Source organism: Ahaetulla prasina, chromosome 2, assembly GCF_028640845.1.
Source record: "Ahaetulla prasina isolate Xishuangbanna chromosome 2, ASM2864084v1, whole genome shotgun sequence".
Taxonomy (NCBI): domain Eukaryota; kingdom Metazoa; phylum Chordata; class Lepidosauria; order Squamata; family Colubridae; genus Ahaetulla; species Ahaetulla prasina.
The window spans coordinates 276,423,988-276,436,442 of NC_080540.1; the positions used below are offsets into that span (position 1 = coordinate 276,423,988).

Here is a 12,455-nt window from a genome sequence, read left to right on the forward strand (position 1 = left end):
GAAATTTCCTGACAGTTAGAACAATTAATAAGTGCCTTCAGAAGTTGCCTTCAGAAGTTGTGAATGCTCCAACACTGGAAATTTTTAAGAAAATGTTGGATAACCATCTGACTGAGATGGTATAGGGTTTCCTGCCTGGGCAGGGGGTTGGACTAGAAGGCCTCCAAGGTCCCTTCCAACTCTGATGTTATGTTATGTTATATGTTATGTTATAATTTGTTCCGTATATTTGTGTTTTAGCCAGATCCTCTGAAATGTTGTTAAAGTTTATTAACTTAAAAGCTATTATTATACAGCTTCCATGTGTACACTTCTTTTTGTAGTACAACCATTTTCCTTCCTACGTTTTCAGATGGAGGGAAGGAGAAAATCCTGTTTGGTGTTTCGTAATTTATTAATAGATGAGGACACAATTTTAAATTAGGAATCATCTATTGGCAAGTATCATAATACCGATCAGATAAGAACCTTGAATTGAGTAAATTTACTCACAACTGAAATGACTTGAGAAGGGATTTTTTTTTGCCTACTGAAAGTCTAATTCACATTAAATCTTGCTCAGCATTTTCCCCCCCCTAGGCTTTGATCTCATTTGATCTAGGGTTTTGTTCCCTAATCCCCTATTAAAGCTGTTCAGGAATCATGAATCCAAGGTGTTCAAGTGTTCATCATTCAAGTGCTCCAGAGAATCCTTGAACTCTGTGTGATGTTTTCTGGAGGCGTGTGGAGTCCTTGGAGCGCTCTTTATTTGGTTGTTTGCTTGCAGACATTTCATTATCTGATTAGGTAACATCATCTGTGCATTGATGACGTCACCTAGACATGTGATGAATCATCTCTGAGCAAACAACCAAGTTCAGGGAGCATCAAGTTCAACACTGAGCTACATATATTCTCTTCTGTTGGTACAACCAGAAGTTCACAAAGAAGCCAAAATATATTTAGAAAGTTTTCACCTGCTGTGTCTTACACCTATGGAGATTTCTTTTTGATTTTTAAAATTTATTCAGTAATTTATATGCTTCCTTTTCAAACAGATGGAAAGGTGGAATAACAGTTCTGGAGATGTTCAGGATGCTAGAATTCACATGTGGAGTCCTTCATGAATCAAATATTGTTCAGACTTCCCCAGACCAACTTTTTCCATAACCAAAAGAATATCCATGTTCATTACATTTGGGGCTATATAGTCCTCCTAATATGTCTTGCTGTGTTTCACCAGTGGAGGCAGCAGAGTTGCTTAAGTTGAGGCAACTTAACCTTCTGTAGCTCAGAGGGCAACCTTTTCATGGAGAAGGATCTCATTTCTGAGAAACCTGCAGACCTCATAGGATCACACCACATATGTTGATGAGGCTTTTGCAGACTTTTCTTGGGGTTTTAACTGTGCCATTTAATGGTTTACAAAATTATGTGAAATAATGATCTTAGTTTTCAAAAGGCATCTTGAGGGCTACAGTTACAGAAATCAGGCATATCCCAAGCTGGCATATCTATGAGCAGAACTGGACTGCCTTAGTCTCAGCAACAAAAAGAATATGTGGAAATTACGGCTGCCAATTATGCTTTATGTGTTTCCCAAGGTTTCATTTATATTGCATGTAAAAATGGCATCTACTGACAATACAGTAAATTATCTTTTTTGAAATTGGTTTTCCCCCTTCACTGTAAGGGTTTGGCAATAAAGTATGCAACAACATCAGGTTGAATTAAAGAAAATAAATTTATTTAAACTTTGAGGATGGAATCAGAACACTGACATAAGGCAAGTTAAATACATAAAACAGAAATACACAAATCTTCATACTGTGGTATATGTTTTACGTAACCAGCAAAGTACCAAAGGACATTCTGAGATTGAGGTATTTAACTAGTTTTTGGTGATGGAAAAAAAAACATCCAACAAGAGAAATGTAACTTCCCTTGTCGTTAAGAGTGGCTTACATAGCTTTAATTGCAATAGCGCCTAAAATTACAGGTTCCAGCTGTTAAGAGAAAATACATCTTAAATACAAAAGCCAAATGCAAGCCAAAGAATGAATATCAGAACAGTTTATTTCTGAAGCATTGACTTGATTCTGAGCAACTTTCTTCCTTTTAAGACGCTTATACATGATGCAATCTCCAGCTAAAATGTGCATGTCTATTCAAGGCCTACTTATATAACATAGGATTAACATCGTAGCTGAGAAGCAGGTGCGTGGTCATTTTTAAATTTCTGCACCATTTCATATGTTTACTAAAGCTTGCTGTGATCTGCTCACTTGGTATTCTTTTCATTCTAGCTGTTCTTTGCTGATAGGGTCTTTTACAACCTGCTAATGCTTCCCACCATCCTCTTTCCCACTCCCAGTTTTTCTAGTGACAGTTAGCTGAGGGTGATGAGTACCTATACAGAAAAAAAGAGCCAATCTTTCAAAAATGTAAATAAACGGAGCTTACATTCTTTTTCTGTGGTGGTGTCATCCCAAGCAACTTTATTTAGATATCCTATGTGAGCTTTTTGAAAACTTCACCCTTATTTGGTTGTCCAATATAAAAACCCACCAAACGGAAGTTGGCCTGATAGCACATACTATGGTTTATTTCTAAATAAACCAGAAACAATTGCACTACACTTGTCTTTAAGACTGAAGACTATGGCAAATACACGTAACAAGACCTTCACCTTACTCCTTTAAAACAAATCAAAACAATACTAACAAAACCGCAACCCAGGTATAATATCAACATATTTCCAAGAAGGCAGTTGTAATCTACATACTACATTCATTATTATCACAGCTTATCAAATGGCCATTAAATGTAATGGCTCACGAAGGGAACAGCAATGGAAAGGAAGGATTTTCTTCTAGATTTAAATCCTTTTAAGACCAGTTCAGAGGCAAATCCGATGCATTCTTCCCCTTTTTCCAAAGTTTTTTTTTTGTGGGTTCCCATTATTGTGATCAGTGCAAAATATCTGCACCTTTTCCATAAGGGGACAACCTGTAATCATCTCTGAGTACCTCTGAATTCACTGCAAAGTTTCCCTATTCACATTTTTGCTCCTGTCAGGGATTAATGGCTCGGTGATAAAATGCTTGTTTTATGTCCAGAAGTGTCCACTGATTGATCCCTGACATCTTTTAAAAAAATAGACTCAGGCAATAGATAATGTAAAAGACCTGTGCTAAAGATCTCGGGGAAGCTAAGTTCAGTAAGAGGGCTAAAGGGAGAAACTTTCTGAATCACCACAAGGAATCTTTATATGGCACAAGGCTTCCCATCCCCAGGTCATAAACTCCCAGTTCAAATCAGTAACTCTGGGAAATTTGTGTGACATTTGCGTGACTTTTAGGAACAGTTTACCTGCAGGCAGGCTAAGGCTGAGAGTAATATTAGCAGTTTGGAAAACAGCAAGGGAAAAAACCAAGCAGACTGCATATTTGAAAAGGCCTTGGAATTTAAACTTCATTCATGTAAACAAAATATAAAATTAAAGTATGTGAAGGCGTACCTTGAGAAAGGAACAGATACACGTAAGGCTTTAAGCACACTAATTCTTAAAAACTTTCCTACATCGGTATTAATTAGCAGATTATCCTAAATAAAAAAAAATATACTGTTTATAATACTGTTCTATTGAATTTTGTAATTTCATTTGATTCAAAATCAAAAATGCTGATAACTTTTACTCTATATTGTTGTTTAAAATGTAAGGTATGTAAACATTTTCTTGTAAAGAACACCATTAAATCGCCTACTTAGTCATAAAAAATTATTTGTATTCCTAAAAAGCCCTGAAATTCCAAATCCATCTTAGGCTTTACTGCTATAAAATTGTAATGACAGATTGGTTTTACCAGTACAAAAATATTCAATGTTGTACGTTTTTGGTGTGCTACAAAAGGTAAAAATATGAATAGTGCTTTTAAGAAATGATCAAGCCCCCCACCCACCCTAAGCAGTGCTGCAACTTAAAATTCTCTATAGCTTTGGTGGAGATATAAAAATATTTTTCCTTATTCTTTTGGTAATTGCTATATTGATTGCAGCAGACACATTCCATACATCGATCATAATAATTAAACCTCAGTATGCAGTCCAAGTATAAAATATTCATGCTTGCTTACCTGAAGTATTAAAGTAGATTTATATTTATATTAACCATAATAACACTTTATTTAACAAAACTCTTTTTGCTTCTAATCTTTCATTCTCCAATTCCCAGTATAAACATCTCAAAATCTTCAAACAAGCGAGCGAACAAACAAAATTCCACACTTGCTATTAGCTTTTTGAAGAAAAAATGATTTACAATGCACGACACAGATACCCAATGTATTTGGGAGGAGCCCAAAACAACACCTACAACAAAGGACAGTCATGCTACCGAATCAGCACCAGCAACATTTGGTTAGACAATATTTACAAGACACAAAAGCAATACTGTGATTGATTCAACAACACAGGTAAAAGTGGAAAGGACTGCATCATCACCAACCATCTGAAACTATTGGACACCTTGGCTCTGGTAAAAGCATAGGAACATGGAATTCCTTTTGGGAATTGGCCTTCCCATTCACATCATAGTTAATAAATGTTCTGCAAACTTCAGATGTTTTCTGTAACACTGTACTGAAGTGGAAAACTCCAACTCCATATTTGAGCTTCACAGAGCTAGGGATGATACAGTTTCCTACATACAAAAAGAAAAAAAGAAAAAAAGAAAGAAAGAAACCTATGACAAGATTTTGTTAAGTTGCTCTGTGCTCACATAGCCAGATGACATGATGAATTCTTTGTCTGGCACACGGAGAGCTGTTGCGTTGAGAACAAGACCTTGTGGAGACTGTACCATATGAATGGAGGTGTAGTCTGCCACAGGTATCTCAGAAGCTTCCGGATCTTTTTCTTCTGCTGCTGTTGCTATCATAGCAGGGATCACTGGATGAATGACAAGGCTATCGGTGGTCAAGTAAGCATCCTCAGGAAAGCTCTGGACTTGAACTTCTGGCTCATCTTCTTTGGGGGGTGTCACAGTGACACATTTTTTCACATCCAATTCACCGAAATAGGCATTGTCCATGGCCAAGGTTGGTTGACACTGTGCAGCTGTTTCTCTCTGACCTTCACTTTGAGTTTTCCCTGTCTTCATTTTTTGTCCTGGGGATAGCACAACACTTCCTCTTGGTGTAACGTTGCTGACTTGTGCGTAAAAGTCAATGTTCCCTAGTGAACTTTGATTGCTTAACTGGGTCTGGACAAGTGGATTGGTTATCTCAGTGGCAGGAACATGGGATTTTAGGTCCTGTTCTTTGGTTGGATTATCCGATGGCAAGCAGGCAGACGCATCATCAAGACCTGGGATTGATTTCTTGTTATCTTTTTGATCAAGGCACAAGAGATCCTCTTCTTTATCACTTACCTTCTTGGACTGATCAATGTCAGAAGTTCCATCGCATGTATCACTTGCACTAAAATCAGTCTCTGGGGTATCAGGCTCACAGCAGCTGGCCCGTCCAGAATCATCATCCCTCACTGCAAGGCAGCCATGAGACTTTGTGTGAACATCACCAAGGAGCCTGTCAGTATCTGATCCTTCAATTCTATCTTCAGCGTCATCTATATCCAACTCAATAAATTCCACCCAAGAATCATCTCCATAAAGCTGGGGCATGTAGCTACCATGACTTGCTAAAATGGAATTAACTTCATCCAGTTTTCCTTTCTGAAAACAAATTTGTTTGAAAATAAAACAAATTATTGTTGAAATTCAATCAATCATGTGTGAATTCAATATGCTTGGCAGTAGTATTTATTCTATTCAGACAGAATTTTTAATCCGTTTCCTAATTAAAAGATCATGCAAATTATGGCCCCAGAACCTGGTCACCTAATGGGCAGAAGAAACCAGAAGTTTTACTGCGATGTCCAAGAGTATCAGCTTTGCTGGAGACTACCATGAAAAGAAGACTTGGAAATCAGCATAAATAGCATTTGTTCCTGCCTTCTGTTTCCTTCTCTTTTGAGTCTTTTGCTATTCCCAGCCTAAGACAAAACAAAACTCTGGTTTGGGATTATTAAAGTTGGTTGTAGAGTGCTGGTAGCCAATACTAGATCCATAGTAAAATCTGCATGAATATAGTAGTAATGAATTTTTAAAAAATCTCAAAATATTCCTTTTGGAGTCATTTTAGTTCCGGTATATGCAAAGTTTATTTCTGGAGAGGTCTATCATACTGGGAAAGGTGGAAGGAAAGAGAAGATGAGGACAACAAGCTAAAAGGTAGATGGATACAATTACAGAGTGATGGGTGCATCTTTGGAAGTCCTGAAGAATCAGTTTGGGGACAGACTGTCTTATACATTTTTGTTAATGTATATTGGTTGACACCAATTTGATGGCACAATTGATCAATCAATCAATCAAGCTCAATACCTAACTAGAAAGGATGTCTTTAATAAAGGTGTAAACATTTATTCCATAAACTTCTGCAACAAATTGGACAACACTTTTCCTTAAATAGTAACCCATTTTAGACTATTTAATCCATCTCTGCTATGCAAACAAACCTTCAGGTATAATGATTTCGTACAAGAGCAATCAATTTGTCATTACCTTTAAGAGGTCTGGATCAATTCCTTTAATTTTGGGCACTGGAACAGGAGGAAATATCAGTATTTTCAGCCTGAAAAAGATTAACATTTAAGTTTTAGGACTTCTAAATTGCATCAAGAAAAATACAATAAAATTGCTTATTTTAGCAGGATGGCTATATCTTGGTAAATTCCAAACTATGGTGGGATATTTTTACTTTTTGGAACTTTAAATATGTACCACTGTGCCATTTCAGATTGTCAGCGAGACATCCTATTCAACCTCATAAAAAAGCTTTTGGCTTACAGAAAACGAAGTAGTCTGAAAAATATTTAGTTTAAATCTGTTGCTAATATGTTGCACTCAAAACCCAGAATGGGTCTATTCTCACTGCCCTCCAGGAAAGCCCTGTGATACAACCTTTCACATTTTCCACACAAGTTACACAAGTGACACTACATACAACCTTAGAGTCTTGCTAGATTGGCTTTGGTTCAGTTAAGGAGAATATATTTAATATCTTCAGGGCAAAGATTCTTAAAAGCAAAGGGAAGGCATATAGGGTTGGTTTATTTGATCAAGGTTAAAATATATGTTGTTTTTGGTAACTCTGAATTAATCATTGTTGACTAGGATCAAATGACATAGCATTAAGGATTTGTTTATAGACACAAGATATAGGAAGAAATCTTTTCTTATGTTTTCAGAGAAAGTTATTATTTATTTAGCGTAGTCCATCACACATGGACTTGCAATATATATTAACATTAAAGAGAAAGTGATAAGTTACTGGGTTAAAAGTAAATGAGTATTAAGTTGGTTTATTTGATTAAGGTTAAAATATATAACTTATTTATGTTAACTCTCAGTGGACTTTTGCTAATTAGAGCTGAATCATGAGGTTTTAAGAATCTGTGTTGATAGATTAGAGATGAGATATGGGAAGATGAGATTTCTTGTATCAGAGATGGTGATAAGATGCTGAAATTGTACTTATGATGAATGGGGAAGACATTTCTTTGTATCTCTCTTTTCTTTGATATACGTATACATATATGTATATGTGTGTGTGTATTCTTAACTGTTCAAAAGGTTTGCTTTGCTGGCTGATGAATTCTGGGAGTTGAAGTCCACAAGTCTTAAAGTTGCCAAGGTTGGAGACCCCTAATCTAAACCATGCCAAATCATTGTTATCTGAACGTCCTTTTCACAGTTGCTTATCTGTTGGTGAACTGCATCTTTTAATAGCTCCTTTATCATACACAACAGTTTATGAATACTAAATTCTGCTTTAATAGGTTTTCAATCTAAGCTTGGAGTTCCAGATTCTTCTTGGATAGATTCATCCAGTCGTATTCTAGTTCCCACGATTTAGAATTTCAGTTCTGAGTAGAAGTGTTTGTTTTTCATGTGGGGTTGCTCAGCAGTATTTGCCCGATTTGTTCAGCAATTTAGCTAATTGGTCTTCTGCAACTCTGCACTTGTCCTTTGACTCCTAAGCACAGTTCCTGAGAAAAGTGAAGGTATTTAAACCTTTCTTTTTGGCTTCTTTACAAGGCAGCATTCTCCAAGCAATTAAAGAGCATTATTGTGGCAATTTTTAAATACCTTTTCTTTCTCCCTCCATAGGAATGAATCCAGTGCAATTATGATTTCAATTAAAAAGTCACTTCCTAGTCCCCTTCAGTGGGAGGGAATCTTTCTCCTGCCTGTAAAGCACAATATAATTCATAATCCTTTCCACATTGCTGCCAGTAGCCAGCTGGTTACCCTAATTGCTGTACTCAGTATGCAAATCTGAATGAAGCCCAATCAACTCAGCAAATACTATCTACAAGGGAAGCTCTAGCACAGCACCTTGGTAGCCTTTCAGAGACCCACCATGCAACAATCACAGCTGTCTTGTTGGATATTGTTCTGGCTCACTCCCAAGATACACTGCACAATGCACAATAACCCTGGATGTACTCTGCAAACTCAAGAGTCTGAGGCTTAATGCCAGGGTTAGCTAAGAATTAAAACAGAAGTGTAATATAGACCAGCGGTCACCAGCTGGTGGTCCGTGAGAAAATTTTGGTGGTCCACAGAAAAATTATTTTTTATATTGCACTAAATCAAACTATGCCCCCTGGGACGGATATGTGCAATGAATTGTATTGCTGTAGAGAATCTCCCCGTTTGGGGTCTTTTTGTGTGGGTCAGACAGGAACAGAAATTCTGACTTGGGGTCTGCTTCAGCCTTCCGGTGTGGGGCTTTGGGCGAAGGCTGTAGGAAAGCACCACTGGTGGCAGTGTATAAAGGAGAGGTATCTTTATCCCTAATGCAATATCCTCACACTTAAATTCAAGAAAACATTCAAGAGGCGACTATAAACCAACACACTTTTAATTTATTCCCCAACAAATGGAAGCATCTTTATGAGGGAAACTATTTAATATGGTACAGCATTTAGCTCCCAATCAGCATTCTGAAATGTTGCAGTTTACATTTGTATCCTAGCTAACTACAGAGTAGTGAAATGGGTGCAGTCCAGGGGTGAAATTCAGCAGGTTCTGACAAGTTCTGGAGAACCAGTAGCAGAAATTTTGAACAGTTCGGAGAACCAGTAGCGAAAATTTTGAGTAGTTCATAGAACCGGCAAATACCACCTCCGGCTGGCCCCCGAGTTGGGTGGGAATGGAGATTTTGCAATATCCTTCCCCTGGAGTGGGGAGGGAATGGAGATTTTGAAGTATCCTTCCCTTGCCACGCCCACCAAGCCACACCATGCCCACCAAGCCACGCCCACAGAACCGGTAGTAAAAAAAAAAAGGATTTCACCACTGGTGCAGTCCTTACATTCATTATGAAGATGTCTTAGCCAAGGGGATAAGCTAGAAAATAGTACCTTTTTAGAGAATGAGTCTAAGGTTCCCCAGCTCAAATTTGGCTGAAGCTGGGCAGACACTTGACAGTGCTTATCTAATAAAACACTTGACAATGCTTATCTACTCTTATTTCCACTGTACTTGATATCAGGCCTTTCCATGGCCTAAGGGGCAACTTGTCTGAGTTTCTTAGGCTTGGTTCTAAGTGGCAGCTGAATGGTAGATGGTAGAAACACTGGCTCTCTATGTACCTTCTACTTTGCCCCCTTAGCATGCCCATTCTAGACTCATAAAAAACTCCATGTTTTCCAATTTCAAAATGTGATGTCAGAAAAGGGGAAAAGGAGGCATAAAAGGATGAGTTGGAGGCCTAGAGCAGGGGTCTCCAACCTTGGCAACTTTAAGACTTGTGGACTTCAGCTCCCAGAGTTCCTCAGTCAGCAAAGCTGGCTGAGGAACTCTGGGAGTTGAAGTCCACAAGTCTTAAAGTTGCCAAGGTTGGAGACCCCTGGCCTAGAGTAAGGGAGCCTAGTGTTTATGACCTTAGTCATACTGCAAATTAGCTAATGGGCTGTTACAGATTAAATCAGTTCCTCATCATCAAAGGAATGAGAATAAAAACAATTTGAAGTGAGAAGCTAAGTTCCTTCTCATTTCTGCAATTCCCTGAGAGAGAAAAATGTTTTTATCAGCTTCTCCCAAACCAAGTAGAAATGTGTGTGCCATAATAATAATAATAACAGTAACAGAGTTGGAAGGGACCTTGGAGATCATCTAGTCCAACCCCTTCCTCACGCAGAAGACCTGTACTAGGGATTCGAACCGCCAAACTGCCGACCTTTTCTGATCGACAAGCTCAGTATCTAGTAAATTTCAAACACGTGTAATAGTGATATGTTGAAATGCCTATATATATCTTAATAAAAGTACAAAAACTAGGAAGTATGCCATATACACACTTCAAGTTGTGTTTTTAAGTCATTTTTCACTGCTAGAAACTATCACTGCTAAAAACTATCACTAACTGCTAGAAACTATCACTAACTTTCAATAGTTTCCCATTACAATATCTCCAATAAAGGTTATTTTGGTCCCCGCATGACCACAATCTACCATCAGTTGTAAAACTAATTGTCTGGAAAGAGTTTCTGAACATCCTTTTGTCCTGATAAAATAACAAATGTACCTGGGAGAGCCAAAATAAACTGACCCTGTCAAAAATTTCTTAGAGAAAAGCCACAGAAAATGGATGAGTAGATTATAGAGGCGAAAATCTACCAAAAGCTTACTTTTGTTGTTTAGAAAAGAAGACTAGAGACAGCATCACCATTAGGCCAAGTATTCCAAAGGCCATCACCAAAGGCCAAGGAATTTGGAATTCTGGAACAACAACAACAACAACAAAACAACAATTAAAAATGTGACATTTGTATCACTTTCCAGTTTATGTTTCTTTGATCAACATCTTGCTGTTTCATGCTTGTTTAGAAAATATCTGCATGTGATGTGTAGATTTCCCACACATGGCCTCTCCCTAGTAATTCAACCACGTCTTTCTTATTTAGTTCTCTGAACTTGGTCCAGATAAATTGGATTTCAATGCCTATAATTTTCCAATGGCTATGCTATCTGAGTACTGAAGTCTAACACCATTGGAACACAAGCATGCTGTAAGCCATGGGTGTCAAACTCGTTGTGTCATGTTGCTGTCATGTGACGTTTCACAATGTTTTCCCCCTTTGTAGAACTGGGGTGGGAGTGGCCTGTGCATGATGCATCCGGCCCATAGGCGGCCAGTTTCACACCCCTGCTGTAAGCGACATCTCTTTTGTACATGTATGAGATGTCTTGATGCACTACAAAAGGGATGGTATTTGTAGCACAATCATCTGCCTCCTTTTCTCCTCCCTGTGGACACTTCTGATCTGAAGATAACCAGATTGGGAAAAGCTGATCTAGTTGAATTCCATTAATAAACCAAGACATTTCTAATCCAGTTAATACAGTGATAAATATTTCTTCCCCACTGTAAGAAACAATACTATTTGCTGATTCATATTCACTGAGGCTTTTCATTTTTTTTTGCAGTATTTGCTCAGAATTCAAATATTTTTAACTGCTATTTCTAACTTTTCACATTTTGCAAATCTTGCCACTGTTTTAAATCACTTTGGTTCCTGCAAAGCTAGAACTTCAAATATTTTCCTTATTTTGCTGGCTCGATCAGCAGCTTGCTTGCAGTAAGTAAATTCATTTCATATAACAGCAGTAATACCAACTCACCAAAGCATAGATATCAAACAATGAGACAATACTGGCTATTTTATAAAGATCCTCAAGCTAACTGTTTGGTTTCTAAAGTTTCACAGTTTTCATGGTTCATTTTGTTTTTTCAAGTCAATTTTATGTTGGAGAGTGATACATCCAGGAGCAGTTCAACAGGTGTAACTTTCACAATCTCTTCATTACAAATGTTCCTGAAGGACGTATACCTGATAACATCTACAAGCCTCCAAAGATGAAACTGGTCTGTTCAATTAAATGTGTGCCTCCCTATCCTGCAGATGAAAGTTGGACATGCCTACCACTAGTCCATCAGTTTTCCAACAGTAATCTAAGTCTCCAGTTCACTCCACAATCTCATCAGCCATAGTTCCACCAACAGAATATGGAAAGATGGCAAGTCCTCCTCCTCCTCCATGGCTTTTCATTCAGGATTCAGACTGCTTCATGATGCCAACAAATATGCTTATCTTCAAGGAAATTAAGTTCTCTAATAATGAGAACTCCCAAAATATATTCTCAGATGCTCTTGCAAGTTGGAATTTAAATGTAATCTTGGGAGCATCACTGTGGGAACAGGGTGGAGTGACATCATTGTTTTTTGGCATGTTTATTGTTTTATTTTTTTGTTGTACATCACCCGGCGTTTCTTCTTGTGAGATGGATAACCATTTAAGGTAGGTAGGTAGGTAGGTAGGTAGGTAGGTAGGTAGGTAGGTAG

The 12,455-nt window shown here is 37.8% G+C and overlaps 1 protein-coding gene across 4 annotated transcripts in view; it reads right to left on the reverse strand.

The window, feature by feature from the left end:
* Positions 1-1,704: 1,704 nt before the first annotated feature.
* GHR (growth hormone receptor) overlaps positions 1,705-12,455 on the reverse strand; it is a 163,829-nt gene continuing 153,078 nt past the window's right edge. For all 4 annotated transcript variants that reach the window (XM_058169877.1, XM_058169878.1, XM_058169875.1 and 1 more), the window contains 3 exons: positions 10,741-10,831; positions 6,605-6,674; positions 1,705-5,713 (listed from right to left, as the gene is read on the reverse strand). In XM_058169877.1, the coding sequence (XP_058025860.1) occupies positions 4,724-5,713; positions 6,605-6,674; positions 10,741-10,831 (1,151 nt within the window). In that variant the 3' untranslated portion in view covers positions 1,705-4,723. The remainder of the gene's footprint in view (positions 5,714-6,604; positions 6,675-10,740; positions 10,832-12,455) is intronic.